Genomic DNA, 26,370 nt, shown 5'->3' with positions numbered 1-26,370 from the left:
ATCCATTTCAAATCTCACTGTATGTTTCTTTGGCAGCGCAGTAAATATTCCTAAATACATGTGTATATCATGTACTGTATAACCTTACTTATTAATTTCTCTGATTCAGGGCAATAGGGGCCCAGATGGAGAGAAGGGGGATGAAGGACCCAAGGGGAAAAAAGTAATCACCAGTGACAATACATTCAAAAGTTATGAAGCTTTACTTGAAGGATTCAGACTACTGCCAATTATTATGACTGAACTGTATGTTTATAGGGTCCCCGGGGAGCACCAGGCATCATGGGTCCTCAGGGTGAGAGGGGTCAGTCGGGTCATACTGGATTACCTGGTGTCAAAGGTCAACCAGGGGCTGCAGGGATCCAGGTAAACAGATGGACTTTCCTTTAACCTTTCTTGAACCTTTCCTAAAATGAGGAAACAAGCAGATAGCCACAAGAACTAAAGCAATGGTGTTCAGTCTTGCTTCTGGAGGATCAACATCCTGTAGATTTTTGCTCCAAACAGCTAAAAAACACTTGCTTACAAAGTTTCAAGTGATCTGAAAACCTCGGCTGCATTCGAAATTGCTTACTTTCCTACTTATTTGAACGAATAAATGGCAACTTCTAAATTCTGTTATAATAAAGTGTGAATGTACACGGGAAAAAATTATTCATTGGATTTGCTCAATTTTCTAAGGTAAGTGGTTGCAAACAATCTATATGGGTTGAATTTAAACAAACAAATTAAATTTAGTAATGTTCAATGTAATTTGTTTGTTTACATTTGCCACATGTAAATTGTTTGCAACCACTTACCTTAAAAAAATTGAGCAAATCCAACTTATAGTATAGTATAGCTGGGGTCACACTGCAATTTTCACCCTATAGACTTTTATTCACACACATGCGGCAGATCATAAGCTCAAACTTGTACATTAAGTTTTGGATGTCACTGAAACCCCAGGTGAATGGGCCATAATGCAGTGTCAACGCTTCCCATTCTCTTTGAATGGGTGATGTCAAGTGTGCCGAACTAAACTGTGGGTCCGTCTGTGGCACTTCAGTGGCGTTGCTCCCTGCAGAAGTTGGGACTTTCTCAACTTTTCAAGCACCAACGGAAGCATCAGCCAATCAGATCGCTGAATGCAAATACACCAGCTTAGACCGTAGCTAATTGCTGACTAATTTCATTACTTCAGACGTGCCCTCTGTCAAGCTTTGACGCTGAAGCGGCACACTATACACTATGCACTTGTGCACTACAGTATCTACTTATGCACTTACACACTCAACAGCATAGTAACATGTATGTAGTGCCGTCCCAAATGGAACACTAATGTTTTTTTACAAAGTGGAAATTCTAACTGTTTCTTTGATGACATTTGGCGGTTGCCAAAATAGTGAAATAAATGACTAAAGTACCAAATAATACCTGCCATGAGTGTAACCGCATTCACCATCGAGAGGCACTATAATCACTCTCTGAGAATTTTTCTTTCACAATCCAAAATAAATAAAGTTATCCAACGTGTGTGCCTGATAGCTCCACCCCTTCCGCTATGTGAGCAAAGCAACGGTCGTTGAGTGCGTGAAGTGTTGATAGCTGCGTCCCAACTTGCACACTATACACTTATGCACTTACACACTCAACAGCATAGTATATGTATATAGTGTCATCCCAAATGGAACAATTTTGCTTTCACGATCCAAAATAAATAAAGTTATACAACATGTGCACCCAATAGCTTCGCCCCTTCCGCTACGTGAGCAAAGCAGCGGTCGTTGAGTGCGTGAATGTCCATAATTCCACACTTCATTTTACCGATTGAATAAGTGCATCATCCTGGTAATTAATGTGCACTTATTATTTTTAGAGTTTTCAGTGTGAACGCACTACTTACACTATTTATACTACAAAATGGTATAGAATAGTGCATAAGTATGCGATTTGGGACGCACCTCGTCATTCCACACTTCGTTTTACCAGTTGAATGAGTGCATCATCTGGTTAATTAAAGTGCACTTATTATTTTTAGAGTTTTCAGTGTAAACGCACTATTTATACTACAAAATGGCATAGAATAGTGCATAAGTATGCGATTTGGGACACACCTCCTGTGTGAATGGGGCATTACAAGTTCAAGCTTGGTGAACTCTGACCTGCGAATTTGCATCACATGATTGCATGAGACCAACACAAGATTAAAATGTGACCTAGTCTCTGTACAGAAATGTAAAATATGAAGCAGTCACTTGTTTTATCAGAGTAGCTTGTTTTTTCCTGCATCTTTTTGCAGTTGTGGTGTGACCACGGCTAAAGTCATTCAGTTTTGAATTACCGTTTTACTAAATTTAGTGCTGTGCTGATATATATATATATATATATATATATATATATATATATATATATATATATATATATATATATATATATATATATATATATATATATATATATATATATATATATATATATATATATATATATAGGACTAAGCAGTGGCGCAGTAGGTAGTAATGTCTCCTCACAGCAAGAAGGTTGCTGGTTCGAGCCTCGGCTGGGTCAGTTGGCGTTTCTGTGTGGAGTTTGCATGTTCTCCCTGCATTCGCGTGGGTTTCTTCAGGGTGCTCCGGTTTCCCCCACAGTCCAAAGACATGCGGTATAGGTGAATTGGGAAGGCTAAATTGTCCGTAGTGTGTGAGTGTGAGTGAGTGTATGGATGTTTCCCAGAGATGGGTTGCGGATGGAAGGGCATCCGCTGCGTAAAAATGTGCTGGATAAGTTAGCGGTTCATTCTGCTGTGGCGATTAATAAAGGGACTAAGCCGAAAAGAAAATTAATGAATTAATATATAAATATATAAATATATATATATATATATATATATATATATATATACATATATATATGTATATATATATATATATACTGTATATATATATATATATATATATATATATATATATATATATATATATATATATATATATATACTGTATATATATATATATATATATATATATATATATATATATATATATATATATATATATATATATATATATATATATATATATATATATATATATACTGTATGTGTATATATAGCAAATCTATCTAATTCTATTTTTAGGTTCAAATGGCGTATTTGACAACTTTTTTTGCTGTTTCATTAATCTATATTTTGTTTTTGCTGTATTTCTGCCTCCACCATGTATGCGCCTAAATTGGACTATATTGGGGAAGTATGGGATTTCAGACGCAGCCTTGGATTAGCTGGCTCAGGTGTTTTTAGAGTAGGAGCTAAACTCGAGGATAGTCGCCCTTCAGGAGCAGGCTTGAACACCTCTGATATAAATCAGGTTTACTTGAGCTTCAAAAGAAGATTTCTAAGTAAAAGATACTGTTTTCTCTCCCCCAGGGTATAGATGGTGAAGTGGGTCCCCAGGGAATGCTGGGAAAAGAGGGTCAGAAGGTAAGAGTTATTTATGACTTTCAGGTGGAGCAATCACAACAAAAACATTTTTAAAAGTCTCCATTTTACATCAGTCCACATGAGAGCGATTATCTCAAAACATCAAGACTGTTTAAAAGTCATGCTTAACTGTGTCCTAGTAATACATTCACCTCAATAACAACATCTATTTTTAATTTTTGTCTCTTTAGGGCAGTAGGGGTGAACCTGGTAGTAGTGGAAGAACAGGATCAAGAGGATCCAGAGTAAATTTACTGTTTGTTTTACAAACATATATATGCTGAATTATATACACATTTCATCATTGAAATATTTATAAGAATATAGAATTTGGGACAATTTGGGACAATTTGGGAAATCTGTTAATATGAAATATGTATCATATCATGTATCATATCATATCACTTTTCAATTATGTATGTTTTTATGTATGTGTGTGTATATATATCATCAGAATATTTTATTATAAAATAAAGAATTTAAAATTTAGAATTTCATATTAAATTATATGCCTATTTTTTTCATGGTCTCCAATTTGTAAATATGTTTTGTTTAATTATAGATTTATAAAATAGATATTGGACATTATGATGTTTGATGTTGACTATTATTAATAGGAAACTTTTTAAAAATTCATCCTGTGTCTTTTGATCACATTCTAATATGTCATTTACTCAGGGTCGAGCAGGCCAACATGGTCCTCCTGGTATACCTGGAATAGCGGTAAGTGAATTCAATTGGTAAAATGGGTTCAGATTTATTTGTCTCATGTATTATTAAATTAATCCTACATACATTTTTGCAGGGATTACGTGGTCCACTTGGTGCTGAGGGACCAGAAGGAAAGCCTGGTACACAGGTTCCCATTTCATACATTTAATATCAAGTTTTTTATATATATACTGTATAAATCAGTCATGGTGCTTTTTCATATAAATGAATCTTAGAGCAATGTAAGAAATGAACAGTATTTGGTGCTGAATTTTGGCATGTGTCTTGCAGGGTGTTTCTGGTTCTGTCGGAAGCCCAGGAGAGAAAGGACCTCACGTATGTTTTACATCATCAGCTAAATATTTCAGTCAATTGAGAGCAGACTGCCCTATAACAAAAGCTTGTTGTAAAGGTTAATAATGATAACATATGGTTCTTTAAAAGACCTATTACCAGCATTAGAAGAAGCACTGCATGTGGGCATGTTGAGGTCTGGCATGAAAAGGTGAAAAGATCAGAGACGATTAAACTTAACAAGGTCTTTAACAACTCTTATGGGTTTCTATTGTGAAGGAATCACCTCACTTTCAGCATGACAGCAGTACAGTATGTGCAGGTTAGATGAGCTGATAAAGTGATATGATGACACCCAGACTGAAAAACTGTAAAATTATTCCTAAATTCTGATTGGCTGAAGTATTTTGCTGTTACTGTGATTTACAGTTAGGGTTGGGTTCAGAGGTAGGGATTAGGTATGGATTACATTTTCAAACAAAAATTACATTCCAGGATCAACATAGATGTCCTACTTAGTGAAATCACACTAACCGAAATCACACCGTCTACATCAAGTTTCTGTTTAAATGAAAAAAAAAAAAAGAAAATGTAAAAGAAAATGTTAAAATATAGCTATGTTGGTTCGGTCATCATTCAGCATAACCTATATTACAAATAGTATATATAATATAAAGTGTTCATGCTTATTTTTTTACAAATGAAAAATGTCTTGCTGAGAAATGTCTAAAATCTAGTGTTTTTAAGTAAAAAGGATTTAAAATGACAAAATCAGTATTTTGTGGCAGTATTGTGATCCATAATTGTGACATTGGACCAAAAATCCTAAATAGAATTGAAAAACAATTGTAGGAATGGCCAAATAGCCATTGTATTAGTCATTTTTATGCCAAAAAATCCTTAGAATATCACATAAAGATAATTTTTTTGTGAAAAACGTTTTTGTAAATTTCCTTCTATAAATCTATCAAAATGTAACATTTGATTAATCATATGCAATTTTAAGAATTGTGATCTTTAAAGGTAATTTTCTCAATATTTCTACTTTTTAAGCCTCAAATTCCAGATTTTCAAATAGATGTATTTTGACCAAATAAAATCATATCCTAACAAACCATATATCAACGGAAGGTTTATTAATCCAGCTTTCATTTGATTGTATAAATCTTAAATTAAAAAATGGACCCTTATGACGATTTTGTGGTGCAGTGTGACAGATATCTTTTATTATTTAATATATTTTAAGATTTGTTTGATGTATAAAATGTTATTGCACTGAATGACTTGGGTGACATCTATAAATCATGATTAAAATGTAGTGATCCTCTTATTTTAACTTATTGAAAATTAAATGATTAAATTTAACAGCATTCTCTGAGGGGAAAAGGATTTTTTTAAAGAGATAGTTCATCCAAAAATAAACATTTACTTCATTTTTGACCCACATATTTGATGCATAAACCTATGTAAATGCGATCCTCATGTAATCCAGCTTGATTTGAGAGTGATCCAAAAAGCATCTCATGCTTCAGTGGAAGAAGAGACATTTTAATCTGAACGAAAAATCAACAGGGTCAGTTACAGAAATTAGTTTGGTGCGAATTAAAAACAGAATCTTAAATATTTGTTTACATTTTTCAAAAACAACAAAACACAATACTCAATCTTGACCTTTTTCTACTCATTCACATATTTTTTATGTCATGTTTAACTTGTTTGAAGGGCGTGAGGGGTGCGATTGGAGAACCAGGAAAGCAAGGTCCTTCAGGTTCTCAGGTGAGCAGAACAACAGAACAAAGCTTATTGCAAGGACTGTTAAAAATACAAGTGTCTGATATTGTGTAGTAAAATATTATTCATGTTCCATTTTCCTTAACATCACTGAATTTGAAACTGTCCTTGTTTTTTAACGCATAAGATATTTTTCATTTCTTTTTTTTAATCTCTTTAGGGCCCACCTGGACGACCTGGCCAAGATGGTACTCAAGGCCCTCCTGGTGAAAAGGTAAGCCTTTTGAAGCTACATATGAATGTCAGAACATTACTGAATATACACAAAGTCCCTTTAAGGCAAGTCATTTCACTTGGCAGCCATCTTTAAAATGCTTCTTGAGCAGTATGCTCGGGCATTCTGTTTGAATGGGGAAACATCAAATTCTCCAAAACTGTTTGCCAAGCTTATAAATAAAGTTAAACATCAACTGTTTCTTAAGTTTCCTTTCTAAATGTTCAAATCAAACAAAAATCTGCTTTAAATAAAAAAAAAATTGCTTTGCAATGCACTTGCACACTTAAAGGGAACAAGATCACGACACCAACCTTCTTTATGACGTGACATCATCTGAATAATGATCGTGCTGGTCTTCTGAAGTAATTCCAACTTGGTCTTGATGACAAATCTCCTTCCAAAATGCAGCAACGTCTTTGTTTACAAGTTTGTGGGCGTTCCAGTATTTGCTATCATGTGGAATGCCATGTGATATAACGGGACTGACTGTACTCTGTGTTCGTTTCATACAAATTACAAAACCAAAAAAACATTTGCTTTCAAATGTAGTTGGTTCATTTAAACATTTTTCAAACTTTATGTGGATAAATTTCTCATGTCTGTGAAGCAAGTATTCACTGTTTGTTGAACCTAGATAATGGGTCTGGTTCAAACCCCTCTCCTGGAGAAAAGTCAGTCTATAGTGATTGATGATTGGCTCCTGTTCTAGAAATCGGGGCTTCATTTGCCATATTGATGTTACACTTTTCCCCATTCAAAACTATATGAGCCACATGTCTTGTGTATTCTATAGTCTTTGATATTAATCAGTGTTTATATGTATATTACATGGTCTGTGTGTGATCAGGGCTTCACTGGAAAAGCTGGCTTGGCAGGTGCTCAGGGGCCTGTAGGGATGTATGTAAGTGTTGCTATCCAGTTTGACATGATTATTCATTATTTACTTTTTGTAGTCGTGATTTGATTTTTATTATAAACTGTTTCCTTGCTCTCAGGGCTATCCAGGAGCCACCGGCCTTCGTGGACCACCAGGACACACAGGAGAGAGGGTTAAAAAATTTCTGCAATACATATTTTACTGATTACTGATATTTTTTTTCTTATTATTCTGGATGTAGTGTCACATCATGTATATTTACAGGGTGAACCTGGCATTAGGGGACCATTGGGACCAGTTGGGAAAAGAGGGCCACCTGTAAGTTAAGCTGTATGTTGTAAGAAGCATCATTCATTCTATGACATCATGGTCACTTTTTGTCTAAAACTAATGTTACCCTGTTGATCTTCTAAGGGTTTAGCTGGCCCAGCTGGAGAGAGAGGCTCACGTGGACCACCGGTGAATTTATTTATGGATTCAAACCAGCCAACATGTATTTTTAAACTTTATTTGCTAAATTTTTATCATTCAGAAAGTTATCTGTAATGTTTCCAACTTTTTTAGGGTCGCCAAGGAGAAACTGGACCTACAGGCTTCCAAGGACTGCCTGTATGTAGCCCTCAGTAAAGCATATGCATGTAATTATGCAACATAGATTTAAAGTATTTTAAAGTATACCAGATGAATAAGTATGTATATATGTATGCATAAATATCCAGAGCATAAAATCAGCATGGAAAAATATTTATTTGAAAAGTCATGTGATGATGAGGACTGTAGTAAAGGCTGCTAAAACGAATAAATTACATTAAACCATTTTAAAATATATTAAAATATTTATATTATAATATAAATTATACGAAATGGTCAGTTTATGTCTGTTTATTCGTCAAATTTTACAAGTATTATGTCCACACTAGGTGTAAATAAGATATATTTAGTGTGATTTCCACACTAGGTCAAACTTCACTGGTGTTACTAACCTTGTGGGGACATAAGGACATTTTATTTAGGAGACATAAGTGCATGTATGTGTGTGGTGTCAATTCAGGGGCCCTCTGGACTGCCTGGTGCTGAAGGTGTAACTGGAAAGCAAGGACCCCCAGGCAGCCTGGGGCCTCAGGGGCCAAAGGGAAAACAAGGACCAAATGGATTGACAGTGAGTGGGTACTCCTTATTTAGTTTTTAGGATAGAATTGTAAAGGAAAGTAACAGTCCTTAGCTTGTACTGAGATTCTGATGACAATGTGCCATTCTTCAGGGCTCACCTGGAACAAGTGGAATGATTGGTCAAACAGGAGAAAAAGGGGAGCAGGTATTGTAGGCATTTTAATTATAAAACACAGTCTCATCATAACACATAGGAATAAGCATTTGATATGTAATGCTCTTCTCTAGGGATTGCCAGGACCTGCAGGTGACCACGGATCTATTGGACTATATGGGCCACAGGTCAGTTCATTTTTAAATATACGAAGAATGAACTGCAATCAGGAGGTGTTCCGTTTGAGAGTCAACTTACGGTTTTCTTAGGCTGATTACTTAATATTAACATTGACAAAAGATTGAACCAGACATTCAGTTTCTTATATATTAAGCATGAATTAACAGGTTTATTCATCTCTCTCTACTATAGGGTCATCCTGGTCCAGTTGGTTTAGAGGGTCCAACAGGGTCAAAAGGGGATTTTGTAAGTACAAAATACTAATGCTGGTTCATCTGTCAGCTTTTTCTCCATGCTTTTTCAAGTCAAATGATTTTAATTGGGTATTCGATTTAAGGGATCACCTGGACCCAAGGGAAAACCTGGTCCAAATGGGTTTCCGGGAGAACAGGGGCCTCAGGGCTCTCAGGGTATTTTAGGTGCTCCAGGACCTTGTGGCAAAGAGGTCAGTGATTGCATGAGGCTTTCAATATTTATCCTAATATTTATATACACTACCATTGTAAAGTCTGGCGCCAGTAAGATTTCTTTTTTTTTTTTTTAGAAGAGACCCAAAAGACATTTGTCTAAAGGAGTTTTAAAACATAGTTTTGAACTTCATAATCATCAATGACTCCTTAAGATAATAATCAACTGTTATCGACACTGATAATAAGAAGTGTTTCATGAACTTTAAATCAGTTTATATATGACTAGTTTAGAGCACCGTCTTTCTCCTTTGATTCATTTTAGAATATGCAAACATGGCAATTGCATTTGAATCTGTACCAAAACAATCATTTGAATTTTTACATTTTTACTGTATTTTGAGCACAAAAGACTTCTTTCTAAAACATTTTCCATCCCAAACATTTGAATGGTAGTGTATATGTCTTCAAATTCCTCATATATTTAAATTGCATTTATTAATTGCATATTTCATGAGCAGGGAGGTATTGGACCTCCTGGTATAATTGGTAACCAGGGCCCTAAAGGACAAAAGGTAAAAAAAAAAAATAAATCACAATACGGTTACGTAACATGTTATTAGATGCACTGTAAAGGACATTGCATTGATGTTCTTTATTTTAATCAGGGTGACCCTGGACATCGAGGATTCTCAGGCCAACAAGGTCCTCCTGGACTTTTGGGGGATGGAGGAGAGCGAGGACTGAAGGGGAATAAAGGCTACATTGGATCACAGGTTAATGATTTTGCTGAGTTGTCGTTGTCAGACCCAAAGATTTAACAACTGGTATTACTGTATGTATTAGCCATAATTTAAGTCTATACTGCTTTGAAAATAGTACTCTCTTCTCCAGGGTCAAAATGGTTTAATGGGAAAGATTGGTCCATCTGGATTAATGGGTCTAGAGGTAGGATCTTTAAGAAACAAAAGACCTAAATCAATCTATATAGTTGTTTTGGATGGAGAACACTCATTAGCTTGTTGAAAGAATCTATAAATTGGCTTTCAATGCAGGGTTTGATGGGTCTTCGGGGACCACTAGGAGCAAACGGCTCACCAGGCCCAAAGGTATCACTGCCTTTTCTTCCTCGAGTTTCTTTCATCGATGTTCCTTGATCAGGATTACCCTTATACATTTCCTAATGTAACAGTCCTGCTCTTTGTTTCAAAAGGGCGAAACTGGATCACCAGGACCGAATGGATATCCAGGAGATCAAGGCAATCGGGTAAAATCAATGACTGTTTTCCAGAAAACAACTGTTTGGGTAAAATAATCAGCATATTGCATATGTAACTAGACTGTGAACTAGACAGAAGTGTGACACGTTTGACTGCTACCTGAGATTACAGAAACTTCTCAATGTCAGATTAATGCCATGCTGTTTTTTTTGTCTACAGGGGCTGACTGGCCGGAGGGGTTTACAAGGGGTTATGGGGAAGGCAGGACCTCAGGTAAGTATAGGCTAATGTTTCAAGGTAAATCAGTGCTAGATTTTCAGGGAATAAATAATACTCAAATTGCAGGGAGTCGTGGGTCCCAGAGGCCCCCAGGGCTTATTGGGCCCAAAGGGTGTCCCAGGACAAGAGGGACCTAAAGGTGAACCAGGAAGACAAGGACCGCCAGGGCTGAAGGTGAGAGTCTGAAATAAATGAGAATTAATATAATGATGTGTGTGATGTCAGCTGATCACTGTCTCTCTTGCAGGGTTCACCAGGCCTAACTGGTAATAATGGACCCTCTGGATTTCCTGGAAAAGAGGTAAATTTAAAAATTGGACAAATAGTCATTCTGGAATTTTTAATATAAGTATGTTATATATTAAATATAACATTATTGTTTATGTTCTTTGTACATTGTTCAAATTAAGCAATACACTATTAGTACTACTAGTACTACTACTACTAGTGAGAGTGTGTGATATTGACAATATTGGTGGAGCTTTTATAATTATATGTATTTTCTTCTAATTAATATTTGAACAGTAGTTTGCTGAGTATGTGTTTGTGTTTATTAACAGTATATTAATTCCAAATTGCAAACAATGCACAATTGAAAAGCACATCAAATATTTGGGAATGAAGGACTGTTTTGAATTAGTTGTGACTGTGTTTATATAGTCATCGTCATAAGGTAATGCTTTTGCATTCACAAGACATATTTTTTGTTTATTTTTTAAAAAGTGAGTGACACATTTGATGTCAGCTTGCACAATGATCAAGGCAAGGCAAGTTTATTTATATAGCACATTTTATACACAGTGGCAATTCGAAGAGCTTTACATAAACCGAAATAAGAGACAAGTATAAGAAAATAAAAACAAATAATAACAGTGATTAAAAACAGATTAAACTGTGTTAAAAAGGTTTTAAAAGAAAATAAAGACACAATAGTGCGATCTGTCGGACATAGCACAGTTCTCATACTGTAAAACAGCTAAACAGATGTGTCTTCAGTCTTTATTTGAATGTGCCTAATGTTGGAGCACATTTTTGGATTTCTGGAAGCTGATTTCTGCAGCAGGGGGCGTAGTAGCTGAATTCACCATGCTTTGAATGAAGTCTTGGAATTTCTAGTTCATATGATCCTAAAAATCTGAGTGATCTGTTAGGATGTGTATTCAGTGAGCATATGTGTAATGTATTGATGTCTTAGACCATTTAGTGATTTATAGACAAGTAACAATATTTTAAAATCTATTCTGAATGTAACTGGGAGCCAGTGTAAAGACCTGAGGACTGGTGTGATGTGTCTCATTTTCTGGTTCTGGTCAGAATCCTGGCAGCAGCGTTCTGGATGAGCTGCAACTGTCTGACTGTCTTTTTGGGAAGGCCGGTCAGGAGTACATTACAGTAATCCACCCTACTGGTGATAAAAGCATGAACAAGTTTCTCTAAGTCTTAACTGAAAACAAAGCATCTAATTCTTGCAATGTTTCTGAGATGATAGTATGCTGATTTACTTACTGCTTTGACATGACCACTGAAACTAATATCTGACTCCAGAATAACACCAAGATTTTTGACCTTATTTTTTGTTGTTTGACCCTTAGAGCCAAGGTACACATTCACCTAGAGAGCCTCATCTCTGTTCCCAAACGCAATGATTTCAGTTTTCTCTTTGTTTAAATGAAGAAAGTTTTGGTTAATTGATTAAACATCAATTATAATATTAATGTAGCCAAATCACACACTCCTATTTATGTATTTATTAGTTTTGTGTTTATTTATTTACTTTGTTTTGTATGTATTATTTATTTCATATTTATTTTCTCCTATTGCCAGGGTCTTCCAGGAGATTTAGGACCTGATGGCCCTGTTGGCCCTCCAGGACCACAAGTTAGTATTTGTGTTGAAAATATATAGAAGTGACTCGGTGTAAAAAATAAAATAAATAATAAAAAAAAAGATTAAGCATTATGTATTACTTCTGTTTAAATGTTTTAGGGTTCAAATGGCAAACCTGGGCCTCGGGGAAGAGATGGCCCGAAAGGCCAAAAGGTCAGGGTCTAAGTCTCTGTATTCAGCATGTGATAAGATTTTGAATGCAATATCATTCAATCTATTCTTTCCTTCTTCAGTTTATCTCATAATTTCCAAAAATAACACGGCTTTAAACACAATTTAGAATCTATCTGAACATTCTTTGTTTCTCTGGATTCAACATTTATATTTATGCCTAATGTTTTACATTGTTTTTAACTTTGGAAGAGTAAATAAATCCATATTTGGTTTGATTTTTAGATTTTTATTTTATTTTGTATTATGTAAGGCCTAAGCCTTTTGTTCAAAACATGGAAGAAATTATATCAGACCTTAAATAACAGTATAAAACAAATATTTAAATTTTACTAAAACCCTTACCTAGTAATCCAAGACATCCAGATAAACTGCTTATTTTAGGTTGTCTCTAAAATGTTTCCATCTCTGTATACTTTAACAATTTTCCAGGGAAATGATGCACGTAAGGGGTCTTCTGGAAAGACTGGGCATGCTGGAAGGAGAGTAAGTACACTGATGAGGTTTGTTTAGGTTTGGTAAGAACATTTCCAGCATTAGATAAATTGGAATCATTTTCGCTTTAAGGGGAAAGCAGGAAAAGCTGGTCAGAGGGGTCTCAGAGGACCGAAAGGACAGAAGGTACACGTTAATTCATTGCACATTTTCAGATGTTACAGTAAAGGCAAGATATGAGTCACAATTTAGCCATTTTACCAGCTTTTGCTTTGTGTAACAGGGCCAGCAGGGTGCACTGGGAAACACTGGACCTCCAGGCAGAACAGGACAATATGTAAATGAATGCATACATAAGCGGATTTCTCATTCTCAGAGAGCACATTTTCCCTCATCTAGTTTTACAATTGAAAAAGATGCTGAGAATATTTATGAGTCGTTTGGATGTATTGTTTCAGGGTTTACCAGGCATCCGAGGACATAAAGGAGAGAGTGGTGGAAAAGGCTTTGAGGTTTGGGGAATTAATGCAAATGTCATATTAGTATAAAGTGAGAAGCTTGAGGTTTACTCTTCTTTCTGTCTGCAGGGAGAGAAGGGGGATCGTGGACCGCTCGGTCCTCCAGGGGGAGACGGACTGAAGGTGCCTTCATTCAACAATCAAACGCAAAGAGAAACTGAATATCAATTCAGAAGGGAGTTGAAACTGACACATAGAATCTAATAGTGTTTTGTGTACTTACACTTCAAAAGTACATGCTTGTACCTACTGTAAAGGGTCTATATGAGTACTTTATGAGTCTCGTGAAATTAAAATAACAAATGTTATTATGTTGTAATAACATTGTAAATGTAACAAATGTTTAGATGTTAGTTTCAGTATGTTAGTTTTTAGTGTGTTAGCTTACTTATTAGTTCTCCAAAACAGTGAAAAAATTTGCGTTTAGAAAATATAAAACTGATATGAAGAGCCAAAGCTTACAGTTTGTCACTTCCTCCTAAAATGATCAATGATTTTTTTCAGCTCACCTCATACTTCAGTTTCTCATCAAACCTTGAACAATAAAATGCTCTCTAGTATCTGACATGCCCCGCCCCCTTCAAGACGCTTCTTATTAGCTTTTCATTTCAAGCGCTTCAGCTCATCCACTCTCACTGGCAATGCTTTTATTAAAAACAAAACGCTATAGGCTGTTTTTTAAAAGGGAAGAGCTACTCTGTCCCACCCTCTTTTAATTTTTTTCAGTTGAGATTACATCAAATATTAAAGAAAAATGCTAATTTTAAAGCACTTCACGTGACCTTAAAAGTTATATATTAGGACCTAAAATGTATATCTTACTGCTTGTAATGATACCTTGGATTTTTGGTCACGGTAGAACAGGAATAAGTAAAAAATCTCTACTGCTTGATTTTTTTTTTTTTTTGTTTATTTTGAACAAGCAGTTTTAACAAGTATTTTGTTATAATCAGCTACAGAAGTAAGACATCTTCTTGTGATATTAAAGTATAAAATAAATAGGATAATGAAAAATACATTACAAAAACCAAATACATTTTCCATGTAGTTTTGGATACGATATTTCAATGTAAAAGATCTTTTACAAGCAGTGGTCTCATCAATTTCAGTTCAGTGAACCAATCAGAAAAACCCGTAGGCAGGGCAAGCATTGTAAGCTTTTGTTTACAGTGGTAGTGTTGGCATGACCACTTCTTTGAGCTCTATTTTAACGATCTAGGCACAAAGTCTAAAGCGCATGGCACAAAAGCATTAAAGGGGTGGTCCACTACGATATCACATTTTAAACTTTAGTTAATGTGTAATGTAGCTGTGTGAACATAAACAACATCTCTGAATTTGCCTACAATGAACGAATTTTGGGGAATACAAAAAAAAAAAATGTTCTTTTACCGCGCACACACACTGTGCAGCTAAGGGCCGTGGCCAGAGGCACTGTAATGTTATAGCAGAGATAGAGTTAAAATGCGTCCAAACGCTGCTGTTTCCACAGAGCTTCGTCTGTTTCGGTAGTTGGGCTTCCAAAGGACACGACACCAAGACAGAAGTGCTTACAGTTTAATATTAATTATGTTCCAGAGAATTATAAAATGCATAGCAAGCATGATTTGACAAAACACAGCTGCAGAATCTCTCCCAGTTCAGTGCTGGATTCGGTTAAAATCTTCTCAAAGCAGAAGCTGTGAACTACAACCTGTAAGTGTTTTTCTTTGTTAGAATTGATCATGACATGTACATTGTCTATGCTGTAGCAACGATGTAAACAACTGGAAATGCTGTTTTGCACCGCAAACGATTTAGCTACAAATTCATAAAGCAAAATAATCTCATGTCAAAAGGAAAATAAGATTATCCCATTACTCACCCCATTGGCAGCTTATTTAGCTAGTTTTAAGGAAAAACCCTTATTACACCCCTAATATATTAGTACCTAAAAAGTACAAAAGCAAAAGGGTACATTTCAAGTGTTCTCTTGACTCCAGTGACTGCTTTTGTACCTTGATTTCTGAGAGAGTGGTTGAATGTCTCTCTTTTTTTTTTTTTTCAGGGAAATCAAGGCCTGCAGGGGGTTAAAGGGAGAACAGGACCAAAGGGAGAGCAGGTGACATTTTATAATATGTTCATAAACATAAAGTGAGATTGTGTTGTCTTGTGAAATATGAAGTAATCTCTGTGCCAATTTTAGGGAGATATTGGTCCAACAGGTCAAAGAGGGACCCCAGGTCTACCAGGGCTGCCTGTAAGTTTCATACTTAATGAGGTTTTCATTTTAAAATGTCAAATTAGCATATACTAACTTCATAAAAGTTTGATAAATAGCTAAATATATTTCATTTGTTTTTGTTAAATGTATTGATTTCTTTAAAAAAACATATTGATCTCAATTGAAATGGTGTTGTACATTTATGAGTACTTCAAATTCAATTATCAGATTTTAGAGAAAAAAATATACATGATTCTCGAGACAGGATTTCACAATGTTAGTTTCCTCACTCCACAGGGCCTGTTTGGAGAAAAGGTACAGACATTCAAAAACAATTGCAGTATAAAATGACTCATTGTTCTCTTATCTAGTTAACTTTTAAAATGAAAATTTACTGATGATCAAATGGAATCTGTTCAACTTTATCAGGGTTTAAAAGGATTTCCAGGTCTTACTGGTCCAAAAGGAAAGCGAGGACGTCAAGTGAGTTTTACAGCAGTCATTTACAGTAAATTACCTGAGTGAAACACTGCCTGCAAAACAATAATGCTGGCTTTATTGTAGTAACTAAAACAGTCTGTTTTAGGGCCCGCCAGGTCTTCCAGGTCCACCGGGCTTATCTCTAAATCTAACACTGACTCAGCTAAAAGTGAGTAGCTAATAACCTTTATAAAATAGAATTTATTTTTCGCTCATGATCTATGCGTCATATCACATGCATCAAATGTGTCAAACTGATTGCTTCATGATTTTTTGTTTTGTTTTGTTTTGTTTTGTTTCTCCACCTAAATCAGGACCTTATGTACCTCTCAGACAAGCCCAACTATCCTCTTCTCAGGACACTGCTGGACTCCCTTCAGCAAGACCTGCGCTTCTTTATTGATCCTCCAGATGGCAGTAAAGATCATCCGGCCACAAGCTGCCTGGAGCTGATGATCAGTTTTCCAAACCTAACCAGTGGTCAGAGTCCATCTCATCAACGCTATTGTCCATCTGTAGACCTAAATATTTTATTTTTGGCTATGTGAATCGTGCTGCTTGTTAATTGTTTTCATCTGTTATTGTGTTAGGAATGTATTATATCGACCCCAATCAGGGCAGTTCTGCTGATGCTTTATGGGTTTATTGTAACCTCAGTGAAGGACAGACATGTTTGTCTCCTCTGCAGCCACAGGTGAGATTTTTCCTTAGCATCTGATGGGGTAAATTGTTATACATATTGTATGCATGTATGCATATACATGATTTTATTTATTTATTTTTTATATATTTCACAAATGATGTTTAACAGAGCAAGGAAATTTTCACAGTATGTCTGATAATATCTTCTGGAAAAAATCTTCTGTGTATTATTTTGACTAGAATAAAATCAGTTTTAATTTTTTAAAACCATTTTAAGGTTAATATTATTAGCCCCTTTAAGCTATTTTTTTCGATAGTCTACAGAACAAATCATTATAAACTAACCGTTATACAATGACTTGCCTAATTACTCTAACCTGCCCAGGTCACCCAATTAACCTAGTTAAGCCTTTAAATGTCACTTTAAGCTGTCTTGAAAAATATCTAGTCAAATATTATTTACTGTCATCATGACAAATATAAAATAAATCAGTTATTAGAAATGAGTTATTAAAACTATTAAGTTTAGAAATGTGTTGAAAAAAAATCTTCTCTGTTAAACAGAAATTGGGAAAAAAAAAATAAACAGGGGGGCTAATAATTGTAAACGCTGCTTGCTGCAGAGCCACTTGGGCTCCAATGAGGAGGAGCATGATCTCTTGCTCCTCCTCCTATAAGCTGTTTTAATGCGTACAACCACCCCACCCCTAACGCCAACTCCCAGTGACATCACTTGTAGAATAAGTGCAGCAAGGAGGAGCTGGAGCTCAAGCTCCCCCTTGCTGGAGCTCAGCTCTGGGAACTATTAATTCTAACTTGGCTCGAGGCCGCAGGCAGAGTGCCTTAGTGTCCCCCACCAGTGCCGATATACAGCCATATTGCACTGCTACGAGTGTGATATTGCATTTATATAATCGTGTGTATTAAAAAAGAAAATCAAACACTAAGAGTCTAAAAAGCCCTTTTGTATGACCAACTACTTTTTTCCGCCGCTCATTCACATCTGCGGCTGACAGTCAGAACAGCAGAAACAGTTGCCAGTTCACAAACGTCATTTTAAAGAGAGGATTTTTACATCTTGTTGTGGATGTCAATCATCACTTTCTTTGGTCTGCTCAGAAAGGCTGATGGAATCCGGTGCTCTGAAATTATAAATATTTTAAAATAGGCACTATTCTAAAATGAACTACATAGTTGCCAGTGTTGGACAGTAGCGTCTAGCTTAACTACATTTCTCAGTAGCGTGGCGGTAGCGTCGCTACTTTATAAATCCAATAACTTTTCAGTAGCAAAGCTATTTTTTAGTCAAGTAGCGCAGTAGCGTCCACACAAGCTACATTTACAGATCGCAGATCAATAAGGGACAGCACCAACATTCACGGAGCTGTGAGGCTGATGTGTAGCCGATGAAGGTAAATCCATATGATGGCGAGAATGGCGATTTCTTCTTCCTGTTTTACGATGGTTGACAACAAACTTTTTGGTGCGTTACTGCTCCCTCTCGGTCTGGTCGGTGACGTCGCAAATCAATCATTAGGCTGACACAAGAAACTTGCTTGATGGAAAGATGACTGAGGAAGAGGAGTATATATATATATATATATATATATATATATATATATATATATATATATATATATATATATATATATATATATATATATATATATATATATATATATATATATATATATATATATATATATATAGTTTACTTTAGTAAAGACTTAAGTATACAAAGGGTAATTATAATTATTTCATGATAGTTATTAATGATACTACAATATGTAAGTTAGTGTATTTAAATTCGTAACACCTGGTTTTATTGGATTTTTTTGTTTTTGCTGTTATATACTATAATTTGTTTCTGTTTGGTACAATATTTTTACAGTAAATAACTGAACTGAACAATTCTGCCTCATATGATTCATTGACAGTTTTAGTGATCACTAAGATATGAATGTTAATTTAAGTTGCTTCGATTTAAAAATGAAAATTGCAAAAATAGCTTGAATGTTGCCAAGCTACTTTTGCAAAGTACCGGTAGCTTTTAGCTTCTTTTGCTACATTTCCTGGGTGTAGCTTTTAGTGTAGTTAAGCTACATTTTAAGTTGTGTAGCTAATAGCTTAGCTCACTACATTTTTCAAGTAGCTTGCCCAACACTGATAGTTGCAATCTAAACATCTACATTCTCAACTAAAAAAGCCTCAAAAGTACAATATTTGTCAAATTGTAGAGTGTCCTCTGCTTGTCGCTGTATGTGGGTGGATACACAAGGGTGAAGTGTGAGGAGGCTGTGCTAGTGCTATTATTTGCCAGTCAGATTCAAAAACCAGACAGAACTGTTGTGTACAGTATATATACAGTATATATATTGTTTATTATTTTATATTATATTATATATTAAAAGTACTGCTTAAAAATGGTTAACCTAAAGGTTTCAAGGATAAAATGGTGCCAAATATATATATTTTTTTTATTAATATTATACGGTGCACTGTGATTATTTTCAATTTGTGACAAGATTTTTGTTTGTAAATAAGCTATTTAATTTGCATGACAAATAAAGTGAAACATATGATACATTTTAAATATTTTTTTTATCTTCCTTAAGGCTGCATTTATTTAATGTATTTGATCAAGAATGCAGTAAAAGATTTAATATTGTAAAATAATATTACAATTTAAAGTCATATGCTGATTTGCTCAAGATTTCTAGTAAGTATTATCAGATTTTTTATTATTGACCGAACAAAAATATTATTATTTTATAACACTTCATAGATGCCACAATAAATTTCACAAGAGCTTATAATAGAAGCTTTGTGTTTAAATAATATATATGATTCTAATAATAAGTCAACACTCTTCTTCAGATGCCTATGAGATCCTGGCTCAAAGACGGCACATCAGACTCTTTCACATGGTTGAGTACTATAGATGGCGGCTTTCAGGTATAGTGTTTGCTCAAATTCAGTAATGTCTGCCATTTATGTTTCTCCCCTTGAATAAATAAAAGTGCCTTTGTAGTTTGATTACACAGAGACCAGTGTGGTGCAAATGCGATTCCTCCGACTGAACAGCAGGATCGTGAAGCAGAACATCACATTTTCATGCCAGTCAAACAGCCACCAGGGTTTCAATGAAAGAGACATAAAGTTCCTCGCCGACTCGAGAAGACAGAGCTTCTTGGGAACATTACTGGATTGTGAAGTAAGACATCTGTGGCCATATTATAACTGTGGTAGCTAAGAAAGCTTAAGTTCTGCTAAGCAAACACATTTAAATAGACAAACACAAAGCAATTAAGGAAACGTCAGTTTTATAATACACAAATTCTCCTAACACATAAAAATAAAGAAACATTGTAAATAGCGCATAAAGATAGGGCATAGTTCATAATGGAAAAGTGACAAATCTGGCTGTGGTTGTTTTCAGAGTAACTTATGCAAATGACATTTAATTATTTAATTTAACATTATTTGCAGGGCTTGACGTTAACTTTTTGATCACTAGCCACTGTGGCTAATAGTTTTCCAACATTACTAGCCACTCTCCATTTTCACTAGCCACAATTTAGTTGTTGGGAAAATATATTTTATATGCATAAATTTGACATTTTGACAAGCTAAAATTACTTGATTTGGACTTTGTCTACATGCCTCATCATTTAGTTCACTTTTTTGTGTGTATGAACGTGCTTAATGTGCATGAGAAAATGGGTTGTGGTTTCATAGTGTCGCATTGCAATTTGTTTTTATTTCAAAAGTCTTTTCAGGGCTCAACACTAAGGATTTACCCAATTTATCTTTGACCACACCAAAAATTAAAAAATAATTATTTCTTATAGCCACAAATGTTAAATAACATGTCAAAACGTGCCAAATATAGATGTATACATGCTCTTTTTATTCAACAAACCTTTCTAAAAAAAAAAAATAAAATAAAATAAAACAATTACATTTTAAAAATTATTATTGCCTTGAATAGGTCTCTCAGATCACCTAGTTAACTACACATGCATGGGAAGTTAATCTCCTATTAAAGCAATGTTATTGTAAAAATGATAATTTAACCATATTAACAAAATAACCCTAAGCAAAAGAAAGCAGGTGAAAAATATACTTTGTGTGATAATGAAAGGATGATCACATGCACGGGTAACATTGGGTCCATGATCTGTTCCGTTCAAAGAATAGTTAAAACAAAACCGGCAACCGCTGCTGCTTACAAAAATACATATTTTAAAAACATCCGGAGCTTTTGGAAGCAGAAAGACTGTGGGGGTGCACGAGCATCACTTTTTGTCCAGTCGATTTCAAAGTGAACCGATCGCAGCTGTTGCGTTTCCAGGCACGGTTGCTTCGCGCCAGGAAACGGGAGCGCGCATGTTTTTTAAACAGTCGCACGCATCACATCACTTGTGAGCGTGAGTGATCATCCTCCCATTCGGTGTTCATCTGCTTTCTTTTGCCCGCGCGAACGCTATTTTTGTCGGTCATGCTGCTTCTCGATTCTAAGATGTCATTTGCACGTATATTGGGCCATCTTTATTGTCGACCCCTGCTTTTAAGAAAACTTATCATTCAAAAATTATCTTCAACCAACCAAAGTGGCAAGTGAGAGTGGCTGTCTAACCCGCCAAAGCTAAAATCTATCCGCATTTGGCGGGTGTTCATGTAAAGCCCTGATTATTTGTGCTATTTGTTAGATTATTTGCGCTAAAACTTCAAACAAAAGAGGAGCTGCACAATCAAGCTATTAAGATGAACATCACCACTGAGTATAAACAGGAAGCAGACGGATTTGTCACATTTTGGGGTCCCCTGACATTTTTTTGTTATGGTCTGCTGTATTTGCCAGGTCTGTGACAATGAATTGATGCATTAAGAATTGAGAAATTATTTTGCATCGATTCTCAAACTTGCTTAATGCACTACGACTCTCTTGAATCAATTCTGAGATAAATTTTCACCACCAGATGGCACTGTGTGCTTTATAAACAGCCATGCTCTGCTAATCCTTACACATACACTCACTGGCCGCTTTATCGACTGCTCGTTAACGCAAATTTCTTATCAGCCAATCACATGGCAGCAACTCAATGCGTTTAGGCATGAGCATCAGAATCGGGAAGAAAGGTGATTTAATTGACTTTGATTGTGGCATGGTTGTTGGTGCCAGACAGGCTGGTCTGAGTATTTCAGAAACTGCTGATCTACTGGGATTTTCATGCACAACCATCTCTAGGGTTCACAGAGAATGGTCCAAAAAAGAGAAAATATTTGTGGGCGCAAATGCCTTGTTAATTCCAGAGGTCAGAGGAGAATGGCCAGACTGGTTCGAGCCGTGAGAAAGGCAGCAGTAACTCAAATAAGCACTCAACAAGTTGAACCTTGAGGCGGATGGGCTACAGCAGCAGAAGACCACACTGGGTGCCACTCCTGTCATCTATGAGCAGGAAACTGAGGCTACAAGTCTACAAAATTGGACAATAGAAGATTGGAAAAACGTTGCCTGGTCAGAAAGTCTCGATTTTGTGCTGCGACATATGGATGGTAGGGCCAGAATTTGGCATGAACAACATGAAAACACGGATCCATCCTGCCTTGTATCAACGATTCAGGCTGGTAGTGGTGGTGTAATGGTGTGGGGGATAATTTCTTTGCACACTTTGAGCCCATTAGTACCAATTGGTCATCACATCAACGCCACAGCCTACCTGTGTATTGTTGCTGACCATGTCCATCTCTTTATGACCACAGTGTACTCATCTTCTGATGGCTACTTCCAGCAGGATAACACACCATGTCATAAAGCGTGAATCATCTCATAGTGGTTTCTTGAATGTGACAATGAGTTCACTCTACTTAAATGGCCTCCACAATCACCAGAGCTCAATCCAATAGAGCACCTTTGGGATGTGGTGGAATGGGAGATTTGCATCATGGATGTGCAGCTAACAAAAAGCAACTGCGTGATGCTATCATGTCAATATGGACCAAAATCTCTGAGGAATATTTCCAGTACCTTGTTGATTCTATGCCACAAAGGATTAGGCAGTTCTGAGGGCAAAAAGGGGTCCAACCCGGTTCTAGCCCAGTGTACCTAATAAAGTGGCCGATGAGTGTACAACTTGAATGTAAAACAATCTTTAATAAAGTTAATGATTTAATGAATATGTTTAAGCGAATTACAAGAGTGTTCATAGTGAGCTGTGTTTTCATTAATGTTGTCATATGAAAGCAGCAGTGCGAGTATATTTGCGAGTATATTTGATCACTTACAGCACAATTTACTAGTGTTTTTCTATATGTATTTGTTTTCTTACCTTGCAGTGCATTTCTGTATTTGCATGTGTTGTCAAACTGATGAAAATGGTTTCTCTTTCTTGTGTGTTTTTGTATATGCATGTGCTTTCTTAAAGGGATAGTTCACAGAAAAAGGAAAATGCTCACAATTTACTCACCCCCAAGTGGTTTTTAACCATGATCCATTTCTTTGTTGTTTGAATTTTCATTTTTTGGGTGAACTGTCCCTTTAACTTGCAGCATGTTTGAACTCACTGTATGAAGTCACTATATGTAACAGATTTGTTTGTTGTTGATTTGAATTACTGAAATCCCCTTTCTGTGTGTGTTTAGCCTTCGGGGCCGCTGGATTCGGGCCCCCGGGAATCTGTCTTTCAGTTTGAGACTGAAGACCTGGAGCTTTTACCAATCAGAGATCTGGCTTTATTTGGCCAGAGGGACACAACAGAGGAGTTTTGGTTTACTGTAGGAGACGTGTGCTTCAGCTAAAACACAAGCACACTCTCATTTGAGGACTGCTGGACTGAACGCTGAGCTCTAATCCAGTTGCTCTCTGCTGACAAACGCAGAACAACAAGCTAAAGATCAGGACTTACCTTAATTTACTGGGGCCGGATTCATGACAATAGTCTTAAAGGGAAAGATGACCCCCTCGCTCACCTTTCTTTGGCTCATTCCCTGCCTTATCAGTGGTCGCCACAGAAGAATTAACCGCTAATTACTCTGGCATATGTTTTACCAGCGGATGCCCTTCCTGCCACAACCCAGTGCTGGGAAACTCCCATAAACGCTCTTATTTACACACACTCATACACTATGGCCAATTTAGTTTATCTAATTCACTCAGTAAAAAACATATGTTAATTAACAAGTTCTGTATTTTGTGATTCACAAGTGTTTTCTGCTTATTTGCAGTTGTGAATTGCATTATTGGACTTTGGTCTCTGCTCTGTCAACTTTTAATGTTAAAAATTCAACTCTACAGTTAAACAAAGTGACTTTTATTGACATTTTAATAGTTTGAAATGATATAATGTATAAGAAATAATGTATTGAGAAATAAGTCTGTTAAATAGCAGGAAATGTACTGGCAGACAGTTTAATACAAGGTTTTTGTACCGTGATATACTATGCCAACCCAGACAATCACTTTAAACTATTAAAAATGTTAATAAAAGGCATTTTTTCTAACTTTTCAAGCTTAAAACTTGTTGGAAGAAAGATCAAATTGCCATAATGCAATTCAAAAGCATAAATAAAATAAAAAATGAAAACATGAATTAGAAAATACAGAAAACTGCTAATTTATGAATATTTTACAGTGCACCTATACTGCATTTCTTTTGACTGTGTGGAAGCAGAAGCGGGATAGATGACCCAAACAATTCTGTCAACATTTACTTACTCTCAAGTTGTTCCTAACTGGAATGAATTTTTTTCTTCTGCAAATCACAAAAGAAGATGAAGTTGCAGGACCTCAAAGACTTCCATAATACTGACACATATTATGAAAATCAGTTTATAGCAACTATAGCAACTGTGTTTGCTCACATTCTTCAAACTCTTCTTATGTGTTCAACAGAAGTAATAATCCTTATTCTGCTGTGGTGAGCCCTGATAATGACGGGAATAAAAGTGAGTGGGTGAGAGTATAATATAAGAGTGAGTAATAACAAAAATTATTCAGAAAAGTCATGATTGCAAAATGTAAAAGTTTCTTTATTTGATATCATTCATTTGAGTAATTTTTGTGATTTCAAATTTAGTAAGAAAGAATGATAATACAGCAAGTAATGCTCATCTAACCGGTTGTTCTCTGAGATATAAAGCCTGACAGGCACATCATCAGACCGGTGAGTAAAATCACAACCCTATTGTTTTTTTTACGTTTCAGTCAGCTGTTCTTTTTTTAAAGATTTTTGCGAATACAAAACAAATGTAGCTGTTTCAATTCACACATCCTGAGAAAGTTTCATGAATCCGGCCACTGTTCTCTATCTGCTGTGGGAATGGAGATCCCTAATGAAGTTTTCTCCTTCGGTTTACTGTGTACCTTTATAAACTGATTTGTTGTCTGTTCATTTGCAACAGTAATCTGGTGCGCAGCTTCTCATAGGGAGTTGTAATGTATTGTTGAAAATTGTTTACAATGCTTGTTTTCTGTTAAATAACTGATTATTTATATAATGTCATGGTGTTACTCTGGTCAGATTTTACGAAGTGATTCTCATCAAACCATCCTCAACAACCCATTTCATTCAGGTTTTGTTTTATTTTCATGTTTTTCTTTCTTTCTTTTTTTAAGTTTTTGCACCTTATGACAAAGAGAACTGGGATATACTCCACATGGCCAACCATTTGCTGTCACCTTAACACAACACCTACTCTTTGTAGTATGTGCTTGATGGGCATTTCATTTAAAAACTATTGTCATCAATGGGCATTTTGTTCTCATGCTATATCAGTTTTAGTTCTTCTAGAAAAGCTTTTAAATGTGGATGGAGAAATGTTTTGTTGCATTTGACCATGTGGTGTATGTGACATCCAAATCCGATCCTATAAAAACAATGTGCCTCAAGCTCATGTCAGGCACTGCTTGTGAAGATTTAATAACATGAATTAATTAGAGCTGTCAGACAGTTGCTGTAGAAGCATTGTTTATGGCTGGAACTCAACACGTGTTAATTAGCTAATTATAATGACAGTTTATGAATAAAGCAACACCGTCTTTTGTTCTTTTGTGAAAATTGAAGGTCCCATTAAAGTGCAGTTACAAAACAGTTTAGCTCATTGCAAATTATCCCATATTTTGGTTCTGTTTTAATAACAAACAGATTCTATTCAAATTAGTGTTGTTGAATTTGCATAAAAATGTGTGATGGCTGCCTTTAGTAAAAAACCAAAAGAAACCAACGTAAATCCTGGAGGATTTGTGATTTTTCCGGTTCCTGCAATAATTTATCATGCCTTTAGCATGACCTAAATTACTGAAATGAAACTGAGATTTTAATGAAGGTAGGTG

At 35.7% G+C, this 26,370-nt stretch overlaps 1 protein-coding gene across 1 annotated transcript in view; it reads left to right on the top strand.

The window, feature by feature from the left end:
• The window catches only part of LOC130229202 (collagen alpha-1(I) chain-like), a 93,479-nt gene extending 67,384 nt beyond the window's left edge, over positions 1–26,095 (top strand). The window contains exons 25-68 of the mRNA XM_056457879.1: positions 110–163; positions 259–366; positions 3,407–3,460; positions 3,652–3,705; positions 4,139–4,183; positions 4,266–4,319; positions 4,463–4,507; positions 6,188–6,241; positions 6,417–6,470; positions 7,321–7,374; positions 7,469–7,522; positions 7,615–7,668; positions 7,765–7,809; positions 7,915–7,959; positions 8,402–8,509; positions 8,612–8,665; positions 8,749–8,802; positions 8,987–9,040; positions 9,132–9,239; positions 9,723–9,776; positions 9,870–9,977; positions 10,096–10,149; positions 10,257–10,310; positions 10,415–10,468; positions 10,641–10,694; positions 10,767–10,874; positions 10,948–11,001; positions 12,525–12,578; positions 12,687–12,740; positions 13,191–13,244; positions 13,326–13,379; positions 13,477–13,530; positions 13,652–13,705; positions 13,781–13,834; positions 15,759–15,812; positions 15,897–15,950; positions 16,212–16,229; positions 16,344–16,397; positions 16,501–16,563; positions 16,709–16,874; positions 16,985–17,088; positions 19,914–19,991; positions 20,068–20,250; positions 23,682–26,095. Of these exons, the coding sequence (XP_056313854.1) occupies positions 110–163; positions 259–366; positions 3,407–3,460; positions 3,652–3,705; positions 4,139–4,183; positions 4,266–4,319; positions 4,463–4,507; positions 6,188–6,241; positions 6,417–6,470; positions 7,321–7,374; positions 7,469–7,522; positions 7,615–7,668; positions 7,765–7,809; positions 7,915–7,959; positions 8,402–8,509; positions 8,612–8,665; positions 8,749–8,802; positions 8,987–9,040; positions 9,132–9,239; positions 9,723–9,776; positions 9,870–9,977; positions 10,096–10,149; positions 10,257–10,310; positions 10,415–10,468; positions 10,641–10,694; positions 10,767–10,874; positions 10,948–11,001; positions 12,525–12,578; positions 12,687–12,740; positions 13,191–13,244; positions 13,326–13,379; positions 13,477–13,530; positions 13,652–13,705; positions 13,781–13,834; positions 15,759–15,812; positions 15,897–15,950; positions 16,212–16,229; positions 16,344–16,397; positions 16,501–16,563; positions 16,709–16,874; positions 16,985–17,088; positions 19,914–19,991; positions 20,068–20,250; positions 23,682–23,837 (3,000 nt within the window). The 3' untranslated portion in view covers positions 23,838–26,095. The remainder of the gene's footprint in view (positions 1–109; positions 164–258; positions 367–3,406; positions 3,461–3,651; positions 3,706–4,138; positions 4,184–4,265; positions 4,320–4,462; positions 4,508–6,187; positions 6,242–6,416; positions 6,471–7,320; positions 7,375–7,468; positions 7,523–7,614; positions 7,669–7,764; positions 7,810–7,914; positions 7,960–8,401; positions 8,510–8,611; positions 8,666–8,748; positions 8,803–8,986; positions 9,041–9,131; positions 9,240–9,722; positions 9,777–9,869; positions 9,978–10,095; positions 10,150–10,256; positions 10,311–10,414; positions 10,469–10,640; positions 10,695–10,766; positions 10,875–10,947; positions 11,002–12,524; positions 12,579–12,686; positions 12,741–13,190; positions 13,245–13,325; positions 13,380–13,476; positions 13,531–13,651; positions 13,706–13,780; positions 13,835–15,758; positions 15,813–15,896; positions 15,951–16,211; positions 16,230–16,343; positions 16,398–16,500; positions 16,564–16,708; positions 16,875–16,984; positions 17,089–19,913; positions 19,992–20,067; positions 20,251–23,681) is intronic.
• The last annotated feature ends 275 nt before the right edge of the window (positions 26,096–26,370 follow it).

Source organism: Danio aesculapii, chromosome 5, assembly GCF_903798145.1.
Source record: "Danio aesculapii chromosome 5, fDanAes4.1, whole genome shotgun sequence".
NCBI lineage: Eukaryota > Metazoa > Chordata > Actinopteri > Cypriniformes > Danionidae > Danio > Danio aesculapii.
This window is presented reverse-complemented; position numbering and strand designations above follow the sequence as displayed.